At 36.1% G+C, this 14,938-nt stretch overlaps 1 protein-coding gene across 4 annotated transcripts in view; it reads left to right on the plus strand.

Annotated features, from left to right (window-relative positions):
• RAD23B (RAD23 nucleotide excision repair protein B) overlaps positions 1–14,425 on the plus strand; it is a 44,639-nt gene extending 30,214 nt beyond the window's left edge. For 3 of the 4 annotated variants that reach the window (XM_086315824.1, XM_086315823.1, XM_086315822.1), the window contains 5 exons: positions 2,001–2,128; positions 5,292–5,424; positions 7,001–7,128; positions 7,825–7,995; positions 12,604–14,425. In XM_086315824.1, the coding sequence (XP_086171950.1) occupies positions 2,001–2,128; positions 5,292–5,424; positions 7,001–7,128; positions 7,825–7,995; positions 12,604–12,717 (674 nt within the window). In that variant the 3' untranslated portion in view covers positions 12,718–14,425. The remainder of the gene's footprint in view (positions 1–2,000; positions 2,129–5,291; positions 5,425–7,000; positions 7,129–7,824; positions 7,996–12,603) is intronic. The other variant, XM_086315825.1, reaches the window with a different exon arrangement.
• The last annotated feature ends 513 nt before the right edge of the window (positions 14,426–14,938 follow it).

The following is a 14,938-nucleotide window of genomic DNA, read 5'->3' on the forward strand; positions in this document are numbered from 1 at the left end:
ATTACTCTGTTAACTGGTCTATTCCTTGCCACAGTGGAGTTTCTAAAAGGCAGGTCTAATGAGGTCATTGTTCCTTTCACAACACCTCGTATCCTAGATGATAAGTTCAGAATTCATTCTTAATCACATTTTCTTCACTATTTCTTCTGTCTCCTTAGCTCTGTCTGATGCTGTCCATTGTCCCTAATTTTCCTAGGAGTCATTTCCCTTGTACCTTTAGGATCTAAAATGTACCAAGCCTGCATGTAGACACTTCTATTTGAGTTTTTATAACTTGACTAATTAGGAGGCATGGCATTAAGGATTAGGTGTGGGAGCTCTAGGGTCTAGACAGCTTGTGTTTGTGTCTCTGCACCGTGGCTTAATAGCCATTGATCAAATTGTTAATCTTTCTAATAAGCCTCAACCTCATAGAATTCTTGTGAGAATTGAGTGAGAAAAACACTGTTAAAATAGTATAGTTCTGATACTCCACAGCACATAATTTTATTATTGATAATGTTTTCTTTATCTGAGAACTAGATTACAGAAAGTATACTGACACTTGAGTGCTTTGTGCTAGAATTGTATCAGTGGGTAATTAAAAATTTGAAATAGCTTAAGTACTTAATGGAATAGGAAGGGAAAAGTCATTAAACAAGATACCAAATGTTGAATTTGCTCAGTGATACTTAGTTTTTTAAGCTATACTTTCATAGCTGTTAGAACTTGATTGAAAATTTTGCTATCAACAAAGTAAAAAGACAACTTATGGAATGGCAAGAAAATACTTGCAGCCATATATATGTATATGATAGGTTAACATCCTTGATATATAAAGAACTCATACAACTCAATAGTTTAAAAAAAAATGGGCAAAGGAATTGAATAGATACTTCTCCAAAGAAGATATACAAAAGTCCAACAGAAATATAAAAAGATGCTCATCATCACTAGGAAAACTTCTTAGGACAAATTGTTATTAGGAAAACTTGCTTTAAATCAGAGTGTTGTCTGATATTTCCATGAAGAGTGAGTTGGGGTTGGAGAGATCTCTGGGAAATGATTTACAGAGATAATTTACCATTTTATATGGTATGAGACATTCTGACTTTCTCGCTTCCAACTCGTTTTCCCCTCTGCTTTGATAATAAAAGGTGTCAAAGGAAAACAACTTATTACAGCACAATTGATTGCTTGAAATGTCCCCACTTCTTGCTTTCAAAAATCATTTCATCCATCTCCTCTTGCAGGTTGCCAGCCTCGACTTCTAATTCTGTTATACGTTTGTGCTGCCTTTGTGCTTGGTGTTTCTATTCTGTGTTTAACGTACTGTATTACTTTCCCATTGCTGCTCTGTATCACAGCTTAGTGGCATAACACAACATATTTATTATCTTACTGTAGTGCTGGAGGCTAGAAGTCTGACGTGGAGCTCACTGGACTAAAATAAAGGGACTAAATCATTGGGCTAAAATCAGAGCTGCATTCCTTTCTGGAGACTCTAGGGGAGAATTTGTTCGGTGTCCTTTCCAACTTCTAAGAAACTGACCACATACCTTGGCCATAGCGCCTTCCTCTGTCATCAGAGAAGCACATAGCATCTCTGCCCCTGCTTTTTTCTCTAACTTGCCCCCACTTATTTCTCTGACCCTCCATCTGCTTCCCTCCTGCTTTTAAGCACCCTTACCATTACATTGGATTACCCATCCAGGTAATCCAGGATAATTTCCCTATCTTAAAGTCAGCTGATTAGCAACCTCAATTCCCTTTTGCTTTGTAACCTAACTTATAGTTTCTAAGGATGGGAGGAGGTGGATTATTCTACCTACCACGTGTATGTTGTAGTAGTTGTGTATGTGTTTTAGTTACTCATCGTTAGGTATTCCTAACACTGTAGTGCCTGACAGTGTATACATACATACATACACACTGGAATTATGTGGGGAATGTTTGTTTATTAAATTTTCTTTCTCTTTTCCTCTTTGCCTTCCTCCATCCACACACACATCTCTTTTTAGTGACAGGTCAGTCTTACGAGAATATGGTAACTGAGATCATGTCAATGGGCTATGAACGAGAGCAAGTAATTGCAGCCCTGAGAGCCAGTTTCAACAACCCTGACAGAGCAGTGGAGTATCTCTTAATGGTGAGAAACATTTTGCTTTCTTTGTTCTAGTTGTTTAAGGATGAAATCTCAAAGAAACAAATTTTAAAGAAACAATAGTAGTTCATAAGATAATGGTGATATATGCTCATTTGCATAATGCTTTTATTGGGTTGGTTTAATTAATTCTTTTATTGACATTTATTGGGCTTTCTAAAAGTTCTTTTGGGGTTTTCCATTACATCTTACGGAAAAATCAGAGCAAACCTTTTGGTCAGCCCAGTATTTTTCTCAGTGAATTAACATTTTCTGTTAATAAAGTATAAGTGAAAGTGAAGTCGCTCAGTCGTGTCCGACTCTTTGCGACCCCGTGGACTGTAGCTTATCAGGCTCCTCCGTCCATGAGATTTTCCAGGCAAGAGTGCTGGAGTGGATTGCCATTTCCTTCTCCAAGGGATCTTCCCGACCCAGGAATCGAACCTGGGTCTCCCGCATTGCAGGCAGACGCTTTATGGTCTGAGCCACCAGGGAAGCCCCAAAGACCATAATGCATTGGCTGGGAAACGAACCCGGGTCTCCCGTGTGGGAGGCAAGAATTCTACCACTGAACCACCAATGCTGCTAATAAAGTATAACCTCTTCTAAAAGATTTGTGATAAGACTTTGAATCAGAAAATGTGACTAAATGGATTTTAAAATTGGCTATCCACTTGGAGTAGTAGTGTCTAACCTAGTTACATCATCCTCTAAGGATGAGAGCTGTGTGTTAAGAGGGCTAGGGGTGGGGCAGGTTTTAAAACTAATTGAATCCAACATTTTAGTAGCTCTTTTTGCCTGCCATTTGATCCTGAATGTACTATGTAGAGTGAAAGTTTCAAGTTGGAAGTCCAAGTCAAATTTTGTAATATGTAAATTTTTGTAATTAGTTGCTAGCTTTTAAAAATTGGGAGAGAGTGCTGAAAAGTTCAGATAATCTGATTTATCTGGACAACTCAGATCCCAGATTTTCACAAGGGTTTAGGGAAAATTTTAGGTTGTAGACTCCTCTACTAATAAAAGTTTTTGAGAAATAGATTGTTATGGGCATGAACTGAAACCCTTGATATTTTATGACAATGAATGTCTGTTTTACAAATGTGACACAGATCTAAAGCAAATTGTAAAAGTTTGCAGTAATATTGGATTAATTTTTTAGTCCTAAGATTTTATTCTGCAATTGTCGTTGGTGTGTTAGAATATTATCATAAGTCTGAATCACCCTAAACATCATCTCCGATCCTAACTCCTTGGAGAATACCGTCCACAGTTCAGTCCATTACCTTGTTTCTAGTTGCGCTTCTGGTAGAAACTCCTTTTCAGAGAGTAGTTTCTGAAGAGTCCCCGTCATGAGCAGATAATTGCTTCTCCTCCGGTCATTTCCTGCTTACTGGCATGAGGTTCAGAAAATCTTAACATATCATTTTATCTTTTGAATTCTTTTTCCCATTGTCCACTTGAAAGTCTGTAAAATACTGACAGTTCATTTAATTATCAGTTTGAAATTGAGGAATCATACTGGATTGAGAGTTATTGTGGATCGGTTTATGGTTGCCCCTCATTCCTCCCCAAAAAATGTGTATTACATAAAAACATTGCCTTTCCTTTTATAGAAGGGCTTTAATTTATACCTGATTTGGGAATTCTGCGTAATTTTAATGGTGTCATCAAATATTTTGACCCAGTAGATTTAAAATTTTGAGGTTTAAAAAAAATGAATTACTATTTTCACAGTTGCTACTATTTAGCATCAAATGCAAATAAATAGATGAGAGGTTCATGGAAACAGTTTATCCTTTACTTTCAGTTGAAGCAGGCACCTGTTTTGAGGCTTTGAACTGTTGCTAGTTTTTGATGAATCTATGTAAGTGAAAGTGAGTGTGTAGAAAGAAGAAGTAATGATCTAACAAAAAGCTAAGTCCTGTGTGTGAGAATTTGAGGTAGATCTGTTGCAGTGGTGATTAACTTTTACTTTAGCTAACTTGTTTGAGAATTTGATGGAGGCTTTTGGACCCTTGATCTGTATATAGTTTGTCCACACTTGATAGCTCCTCATTTAAGGGTTTGAATTGGGTGGTTCGCAGTGCCTAGAGGGAACATCTAATACAGCAATTATTATCCTGCTGTTTAGTGTCCTTCATTCTCTATATGTTTGTGATTTTGGCCTCTAATTTACTGGGAAGTGGAAGTGATTACTAGTACCATCTCATATTTATATGCAGTTATTTTCTCCTGTATTCCCTTTCCAAAACCTATAAAGATTACATAATTTGATAGCTATATGTGAGAAGTCTTATAAATCATTTTTATCAAAATAGGGTATTCCAAAAATCTTAGTGCAGTTTTAAGTTATAACAATTTCAGAAGATAATGTCACAAACTTAGAAAAATCATCACCCAAAACTTGAAGATTCTTTTATACCCATTTACTTTTTTCTTTCTTTCTTCCTTTGGGCCATACCACACAGCTTGTGGGATTTTAGTTTCCTGACCAGGGATTGAACCCATGCCCTTTGCAGTGAAAGTGTGGAGTCTTAACCACTGAACTAAAAAGTCAGATATGTCCTAATAAGATTTGTGTTGATATTTTGAAATTTTAAATAATTAGCTTTTTAGTGTTAGACAGTATTATATGTAAGTTTAGGATCTTGCCTGATACTTTGGTGTTAGATATTAATATGTGTTGCTGTATAAACATCATTTCATGACTTTTTTTAATTAATAAAATTCCTTTATGTCTTACATCTACACTCTCTAGTTGGGTAGCTTTTGAGTACTAATAAGTATAAGTAAGTTAATACTTAACTCTTTTTTAAGTGTCTTAGTACCATTAGCCACATTTCAAGGTCTCAGTAGCTACTTGTAATGGGTATTTTTATTGGACAACATAAATATAGAGGTGTTCCAAAATGGTGAGTTCTGTTGGGCAGTGCTGCTGTGTATAATAGCAATGTGTATCCATCCATACCACATTGAGGCCATTTCTGATCTTGAATATGTGCAGATTTTGTTTGTCTTTATCCTTTGCTTTGAATGAAGCAGACATCTGTTTGATGCTTTTAGAAATTAGACAAGGATATTGAATAGACTTATAAAGTCTCTTATTCTGTGTAGTATTTAACTAACTTTGAATGATGAGCTATTCTAAAGCTTGGGAATTATGTTACAGGGAATTCCTGGAGATCGAGAAAGTCAGGCTGTGGTTGACCCCCCTCCAGCAGCTAGTACTGGGGCTCCTCAGTCTTCAGTGGCTGCAGCCGCAGCAACTACGACAGCAACAACTACAACAACAAGTTCTGGAGGTAAAGTGGCATCTTTTGATGGGGAAGAAATGGCTATGAGTCTTCAGTGTAAAATAATTTAACCTGAAGTACTTTTGAGGTGAGGTTCATTCTCAGAGCATCATAATTCTTAAAATCTCTTTTAGTGTTAGAGAAAGGCCCAGAAGAAACTATACTACGTGGATATAAAAGATACTCTTATATTAAACTTCATCTCTGCAGTTTTGGTAAAGGACATATTCTGTTTAGCTCATTCTAAGGAAGAGATGCTTCCCAGCTTGCATTTGGTGTTATATTCCGAAGCCATTCGGAATAGTTTGCGCACCTTGTCTCTTTCTCTGCCTATAAATATCATAAAATATAATTCCAAAGCCAGTAGGATCTTAATGGTTATTATAGAACCAAGAAAATGAAACCTAGTATATTTAATATCTTATATCTAGAGGTGAGAGCAAAGCTTGAATTCAAGTATCTTTACTGACTAGCACCCACACTTGGGTTGGCAAAGGTTTGACTAGAAAGCAAAGCCTAGAGCCTGTGAGAGGCCTGGGAATGTTCACTTTCATTCTTTCTTCTGTAAAATTGATAAAGTAATTCAAACTGTTAATTTTGAAGAGATCATTCCTTTATGTATTTCCTAGCTCTAATTATGGCAGTCAGTTCTGGTTCATAAAAATCCCTAAGCACTTTGTGTACAGTCTCCCAGAGGATAAGCTTTCATTTCCTGAGATTCAGCATGGAAATGGAGGAAGCAGAGCTGTGGTTCAGGTTTGGGGTACTGTCCCGTTCAGTGGCACTTATTGGATAACTTAGTTTCTGAGTCTTGTTTTCTTCTGTAAAACTAGTGTTACACAAAGAAGAGTAAATAACCCTGATCTGTGGCCATTTTAATTTGAATGATTGTCTTGAATAATTCAGGAGATAAGAATGTACATCAGAAAATTCTCACTAATCTTCGTAACCTCAAAAGCATAATTCTTTTGTATACAATTAAAGAGGGTAGGTTTTTTTGTGTTTCTTAGTTTTGGTATATATATTTCTTAGGAATTTTTGTGCATCAGAAACAACTTTTAATACTTTTTATAGAGTATATGCAGGGCACAGGTTCTCAGTATTATTTGATAAATCGAGTGCCCAAGGCAGTTGTAGGAAAACTTCCTTCTTTGAGTGTTCTGTTTTCTCTACATTGTGTGCTGTGCTGAGTTGCTTCAGTCGTGTCTGACTCTTTGCAACCCCATGGACCGTAGCACGCCAGGCTCCTCTGTCCATGGGATTCTCCGGGCAGGAATACTAGAGTGAGTTGCCATGCCTTCCTCCAGGGGATCTTCCCCACCCAGGGTTGAACCTGCCTCTCTTATGTCTCTTGCATTGGCAGGCAGGTTCTCTACCACTAGTACCACCTGGCAAACCCACTCTCTACCTGAGCTAGTAGGAATAATTTCTGCAGTGTAAGACTTGCAAGTTGGTACAATTTGAAGATTGTCATTACTTACTTCATTTTATATACATCTTAGAACTCAAATCATTTTTTTTCTTCACAGTGTTTGCTGTCTAAATTATGTTTGTTATTGTTTAAAAATATCCCTGTTTATTTTAGGACACCCTCTTGAATTTTTACGGAATCAGCCTCAGTTTCAACAGATGAGGCAAATTATTCAACAGAATCCTTCCCTGCTTCCAGCATTGCTACAACAGATAGGTCGAGAAAATCCTCAGTTACTTCAGGTGACTGTTTAATCAGTTTCAAAAATGGTTAGGATGTATTACATTTTGTAGAAGTCAATGGGCACTCCTTCCCCTCTACCAGGTGTATAAACTGTTCTTCCAAGCTACCCTCAGGAGAATGTTATAGAGGTACTGATAAAAAGAGAATTGCGGGTGGGGTGGGGTTAATTTAGTCAAATACTAAGTTTGGGAAACACTTTATTAAAGAACATGAGAAACTCTTGCAAAAAGAGATGTTTAATTTTCTAAATCTCTCTTTCTCAAGCTTATTACTAGAGGTGCAGTGCCTCCTAGAAAATACCCCTGTGGGCTTGTCTTAGTGCTCAGGCCATGAAGTATTTGAGTTTTGTGTAGCATTCTAGTGCCTGCTAGTTGTGGAAGATAAAAATAGATAGACATTAATATAATTTTTCTTTTAGCCATCAAGTAGTTTTTTTAATAGTAATGGGGGAATGGAGTGTTTCTGAAAGAGAAATTGAATTCTTTTAATTTTTCACTGTTTACCTCCTTCAGAAATACTGAGTTTCTTTAATGTACAAGAAATTACATCCTTCCAAAGACCAACTAACCCAGAATCATTCTAAAATAATGCAATTGCAGAGTTGTAGCTTTCCTTTTTATTTGTATTAGAGTTCTTATTTTCCTGGAGGTACTTTATATCAACGTGTTGTTCTTTTGTTCTTTAAATCACTGCAGCAAATTAGCCAACATCAGGAGCATTTTATTCAGATGTTAAATGAACCAGTTCAAGAAGCTGGTGGTCAAGGAGGAGGGGGAGGAGGTGGCAGTGGAGGAATCGCAGAAGCTGGAGGTGGTCATATGAACTACATTCAAGTAACGCCTCAGGAAAAAGAAGCTATAGAAAGGGTGAGTTTAAGTAAAACTTAAAAATTCAGTTCTAGTCACACTAGCCATGTTGCAAATGCTCAGTAGTCACTGGGGCTAGTGGCTCCTGCATTGGGTAGCCTAGACTATAGAGTATTTCCATCGTGGAGGATAGCTCCTATTGAGCAGAGTCAAATAGAGCGTTATTCATGTAGGGATTGCAGTGGAGACAGTCTCTTCTCAGCCCTACTCTCCATTGTGTTCTTTGTGAAGCCCAAGGACCAGCATTAAATACCAGTCTAGCATGAAATTGTTATAAATAAATCAAGCTAAAGATTTCATTGATGTTTTAAAATTCAAGAGGAAAAAAGTATATGCTCAATTCAAGATTATCCTTTTTTAAATTTATATTTCAAATTTTATTTCACTGTTGTCTCTAAATGTAAATATATGTGTGTGAATTATATACAATATGTATAGTGAATATCAGAACCTGATACTTTGATTCTCTTTCACCCTTACCAGGTCAGCCTGTACAGGTCGTGCCAGTGCAGTAACCTGGTTTCTATGATACGGTGACTAGTCAGTCGTCTGCTCTGGGCCCCATGTAAACAGAGAATCATAGTGCTTGCCCTGTCTTATCTTACAGAGTGTTTTGAGGTAGAAATCAGAGAAATTGCATATTAAATAACTTAATACTTAGAAAAGCATCTGAGCTTTGTCTTTATGACATAAGCATATAAGTGTTCAAGGTTTATAACTAGTATTTCTTAAAAGATACTTTATATATTGTGCTGTTTTACCCCCTCAAATAATAGAAATGACAGTAGACAATTGCCTCACTTGTTCTATAGCAACTTTTTTTTTTTTTTTTTGAGACTGTCAGTTCTTGATTTCTGTGTTGGAGAAATTTTCTTTTTGTTGCTTCTGCTTTTGGTGTTGTACAAGAGAACATTGCCTTACCCAAGGTCAGAGGACTTGAGCCTGTGTTTTCCCCAAAGAGTTTTTATAGCTCTTATTACATTTACGTAATGAAAAATGTCTGTGCTCCATTTGAGTTAATTTTTTGTTTATAGTGTGAGGTGTAGGAGTCTAGATTGATATGTTTCGCCTATATGATATCCAGTTGCCCAGCACCGTTTATTGAAAATACTTATTTTTATTCTTTGACACTGTTACAAATAGAATTGTGTTCTTTTTATTTATTTATTTATTTTTGGCCACACCAACACATATGGGATCTTAGTTCCCTAACCAGGAATCAAACCCATGACCCCTGCATTGGAAGCACAGAGTCTTAACCACTGGACCATTGGGGAAGTCCCTAGAATTGTTTTCTTAATTTCAGTTTTTGGATTGTTCATTGTTATATGGAGATACAATTTTGTGTATCATGCAGTTTTGTATACCAAAACTCAATTTTGTTTGCCTTCCTGAACTCAGTTGTTAAATCTTAATTTGTTTGTGTTCCTTAAGATTTCTGTATGTAAGATCATTTGAAGGTAGACATAGTTTTACTTCTTTTTCAATTCAGATGTCTTTTGTTTATTATTATTTACATATATACTTACTTGCTTCATTGTCCTGCTAGAACCTCCTCTATTATTGAATAGCAGTGATAAGAGCCAACATGCTTATCTTGTTCTAGATAGTAGAGGAAAATGAAATATTAAGTCTTTCACCATTAAGTTTGATGTTAGCTGTGGGTTTCATTAGATTCCTTTTATCAGGTTGAGGAAGTTCTCTTCTATTTCTATTACATTGGATGTTTTTATCACAAAGGATGTGAGGTTTTGTCAGATTGTGTGTTGAGATGATCATGTGACTGTGCCCCTTTTTCTGTCAATATGCTTTGTTGTGCTGACTGATTTTTCTGTGTTGGCTCAGCCTTGGATTCCTGAGGTGAATCCTCTGGTCGTGGTGTTCAGTGCTCTTTATATGTTGCTGGAGTTGGTCTGCTAGTGATGTGTTGAGGATTTCTGCATCTCCATGCGTAAGGAGTATTGGTCTGTAGTTTTCTTGTGGTGTCTTGGTCTGATTTTGGTGTCAGGCTAGTACTGGTCTTATGGAGTGAGTTCTATTCTCTTCTCTCGTTTGGAAGAGTTAATGAAGAATTGGTGTTAATTTTTCTTTAAATTGCTGGTACAGTTCACCAATGAAGTTATCTGGGCCTGGCTTTTGAGGAAGTTTTGTGATTACTAATTAAGTCTCTTGTCATAGGACTTGTTCAGGTTTTCTGTTTTTTTTTTTCCTTGAGTCAGGGTGGTTTTTGTTTTTCTAGAAATTTGTCTGTTTCATATATGTTGTCTAATTTGTTGGCATACAGGTGTTCTTAGTATTCCCTTATTGTTGCTTTCATTTCTATACAAAGTAATAATAATGTTCCCACATTTATTTCTGATTTTAGTCATTTGAATTCTCAGATTTTTTTTTTCTTGTCAATTCAGTAAAGGGAAAAAAAGCAAGAGTTTTTGGTTTTGTTGAGTCTGTGTTTTTCTAGTCTCTATTTTATCTCCTTCAGTTTGCTTTAGTTTCCCCTTTTTCTTCCCCCTAGTTTCTTAAGGTGAACTTAGATTATTGGTTTACTATCTCTTATTACATAGGCATGCCTTGTTTTATTGTGCCTCTCTCCGTTACATTTTGCAGTTAATTTCTTTTTTACCAATTGAAGGTTTTTGACTGTCAAGATGATGGTTACTTTTGACAATGAGTGTTTTTAAATTAAAGTATATACATTGGTTTTTAGATGTCATGCTGCTGCACACCTAACAGACTACAGTATAGTGTAAACATAACTTATATGCATTGGAGAATCAAAAATTCTTGTGACCTGGTTTATTGCCATATTCGCTTTATAGCAGTATTCTGTGACCGAACCTGCAGTATCTCTGAGTTATACCTGTAGATATTTACAAGTAGAAACTTCTGCAAGAACTGCTACAGCAACATGCCATAAATTTTAGTGTATTGACATTTTATTTTCATTTATCTCAGTATTTTCTGATTTTGTCATTTTTTGATCTGTAGGTTTTTTAGGGTTTTATCAATTTCCACATTTATGAATTTTCCGAATATCCTTCTTTTATTGATTTCTAAGTTCATTCCATTGTGGTCAGAGAACATAATTTGTGTAACTTTAATCCTTATAAATTCGTTGGGGCTTGTTTTGTGGCCTGACATGGTCTTTAGAGACTGTTCTGTGTATCCTTGAGAAGGTGTATAATTTGCCGTTGTTCGGTGTTCTGTAAATGTCTGTTGGGTCTGGTTGGTTTATAGTATTTTTCAGGTTTTATACTTGCTTGTCTTCTGCCTTCTCTTATCTATTATAGAACTTGGGGATATTGACGTCTCCAGCTATTGTTGCATTTTTCCCTTCAAGTCTGTCAGTTTTTGCTTAATGTATTTGGGGGCTTTGTTGTTCTGTTTGTTTATAATGAAGTCTTTTTGATTGTTTTATCATCATAAAATGTCTTTGTTTTAGTAACACTTTTAATCTTAAAGTCTGTTGTGTGATATTAATATAGCACTTGAGCTCTCTCTGTGATGGTTTGCATGGTGCGTGTCCTTTTCCGTCCTTTCACTTTCAGCATACTGTGTCTCCGAATCTAAATGTGTGTCTTACTGTAAAGCATATACAGTTGGATTGTGCCCTGTTTACCTTTTACTTCAGCTAGCCCAGCTTTAATGTGGACAAGACCTAAGTAACAAAATCATTTTTGAGTTTCTTGTCCTTATATGGATGAGTATAATCATGCTGAATTAGGAGTTTTGCCTAGTTTTTAAAGGCCCTTTCTTGATAGAGTCTAATGCAAGGGACAAATGTATGGCACCTGGGGAATTAGATTAATTCACCTGAGTGTATTTAAAGGCTTTTAAAAGCAGTGATTATTGAGTTGCAAGTGATTTTCAATAGACTAGGAAAATAAAATTAAATGGATCATATCACCTTTTAAAATGCTATAAAAATTAAGCAGATAAAAACAATATTGTATGTCTTGATTTCAAAAGTATGTCATGTAATATTACTAATAATTGACCGCTCGTTTTTGTAGTATGAAGTGTTTCATAAAGCAAGGAGGTTAAGATTGACCCTAATTAAGGATATGGCTTTTTTTTTTTTAAACAAATAATTGGATTAGGTAGTTAAACTCACCTCCACCTCCGGTTGCTCTCATCCATAGCTTCACCACTTATGTACTAAAAGCCATCTGATTTACAGATTTCTGTAGGGTCATTTATTTTTAAACTACCACAGCAGCTAACGTTTAGTATTAATGCCAGTGAGTGTTATCAAAGTATCTATTTAGCATCAAAATTTTAACTAGGAGCAAAGAATTTTGTAAGTGGTTACAGGAAAGGGCCCCAAGTTCTATCTGCTGCTGCTACCGCGAAGTCGCTCAGTCGTGTCCAACTCTGTGCGACCCCATGGACGGCAGCCCACCAGGCTCCTCTGTCCATGGGGTTCTCCAGGCAAGAGTACTGGAGTGGGGTGCCATTGCCTTCTCCAAAGTTCTATCTAGATCCTTGAATTGGACAGCAGCTCCATAATCAGGGATGAATTCATGTAAAATTCTCAAGGTTTTTTGCATCCCTTATAGTATGTTTTCAAACAATGATGACCTCATAATATGTTTTCTTTCTTTCTTGCAGTTAAAGGCATTAGGATTTCCTGAAGGACTTGTGATACAAGCATATTTTGCTTGTGAGAAGAATGAGAACTTGGCTGCCAATTTTCTTCTACAGCAAAACTTTGATGAAGATTGAAAGGGACTTTTTTTTTAATCTCACACTTCACACCAGTGCATTACACTAACTTTGTTCACTGGATTGTCTGGGATGACTTGGGCTCATATCCACAATACTTGGTATAAGGTAGTAGATTGTTGGGGGTGGGGAGGGAGGGATCTAGGATATAGGGCAGGGATAAATACAGTGCATGTCTGCTTCAGTTAGCAGATGCCGCAAATCCACACAGTGTGTAAAATATTATACAACCAAAAATCAGCTTTTGCAGGTCTTTATTTCTTCTATAAAACAGTAGGTAACTTTTCCTATGTTTCACTCTTTTTAGTGTACTAGATCCAGAAATTTAGTGTAATGCCCTGCTTTATATTTCTTTGACTTAACATTGGTTTCAGAAAGAATCTTTGCTACCTAGAATCTACAGTCCCTATTTTATGGCAACACTGGATAATGGCTTTGTGAAATTGGGGGAAAAAAATGGGAGTGACTGTAAACAGAAATGCCAAATTATTGATGGTTATTGTTGCTGCTTCAAATAAGTATAAAATTAATGTGTAAGAAAGCCCATTCTTTCATGATAATACTTGGGGTTGAAGGGGGGAGATGGGGGAACATTTTCTTAAGATGAAAATAATTAACTGCTATTTTAAATTTCTTGATCATTGAATGTGAGACCCTTCTAACATGATTTGCGAAGCTGTACAAGTATAGGCAGAGTTATTTTTCTGTTTACATTTTTTTTTGGTTTATTTTGGGGGGTAAATTGGTAGCTGCCTAATTACTGTTTACTTCATTGTTATATTGCAGTAAAAAGTTATAAAAACCACGGTTGCATGTTTGCTTTTAATGTATCCCTTTGTGGAGTTAGCACTTTGGGGCCAATGAAGAAATGCAGCATTCACTCTCCCTGTCTTCCCCTTCCCTCAGCAGAAATGTGTTTGTCAGCAAGTCGTGAATTCCAACTGCTGCCTTTTTTAAAACCCACAAAATGCTGATTCAGTTCAAGATTAATGCAAATGTCTCAAAACTGGGTTTCTGATATTTGTAAATGTTTTTTCCTTATTAGATAAGAATGTATGACCATTAAAGTTGTTAGGATTATTTTGCTTTTGAAAAGAGAAGGTGGACAGAACTACAATCCAGCATCTTTTATTGCATTGGAAAGACTGGCAAAATCTTTTGGAAGGGTTGGGAGATGCAGCTGGAATAGTACTTTGGAAAATATACAATCAAGATATCTCATGGCATATTAAAAGAAAAATCTTAATAGCAATGTTGGCTTTTATTTGGATTTTTTTCATCTCAGCTTTTTTCTTTGGAATCTCCTTTGTTGGCATTGTTATTTGATCATGAAGAGGGGGCAGGTGTGTCTACTTGTTTTATTTTTTTCAGCTCTCTTCCTGAGTATTAAAAAGACTAAAGAAATAATTTTTTTTCTACCATCTTATACTGAGTTAAGAAGATGAATTTGCACAGATTTTATCCTACATAATCTCTTAATCCTTAGCACAGTTTGGTGATGACTTTTAAGCTTTTACATCATGCACTCATAACCTATCTCTTATGAAAATAAACAAAATTATGATTTTTTTTCCCATGTTAATCATGTAGTTTAATCTTCATGTGTTTATTCCATAAACACAACAAGACCTTTGGACTTTGTATTACCTGTATGTTTTATAATGGATTGTGCAAAAATGTCTCAGAATAAAATGAGGATTTGTAAATATGTTCATCTTTCGAGGTAGAGCAATGAGTTGGGAAGAGGGATGGCATTTCTGGTGAGATAATGGAGTATTCGTTTATTTTCACGATATTTTATCTGCTACTTAATTGCTTAGAGCATAGTGAAAACTAGAAAAGGAGAGAAAAAAACAACCAGCAGCCACCTCTTCTTTTCTCTGGAAAGTGACAGCAGGAGGTGTTCGATCACATGGAGCTTTTGTCCTTGGACAGCAAAACTACAAATAGTGGGATTAATAATCAGCAGAAGACAGCTCAGGCCACGTTTGGCCATTCTTTGCAGTGCTCTGTTTATCTGTGGAAAGAATCAGCCATGACACCATGAAAGAAATAGGCTTTATGTGGCCTTTTGCTGTTATCTTTTAATTTACAAACATTTTGGTAAATCTCTTAAGTGGCTACATGACTTCGGAATTTTTGCGTTGGAGGTATTCTGTCATCTGTTTCTTGAAATCTGTTGATTGTTTAGTTGCTCTGTGGAAGACCTGAAGAAGCTTAA

This window comes from Bos grunniens, chromosome 8, assembly GCF_055505025.1.
Source record: "Bos grunniens cultivar Pamir isolate PY7600 chromosome 8, Bosgru_T2T1.0, whole genome shotgun sequence".
Lineage (NCBI taxonomy): Eukaryota > Metazoa > Chordata > Mammalia > Artiodactyla > Bovidae > Bos > Bos grunniens.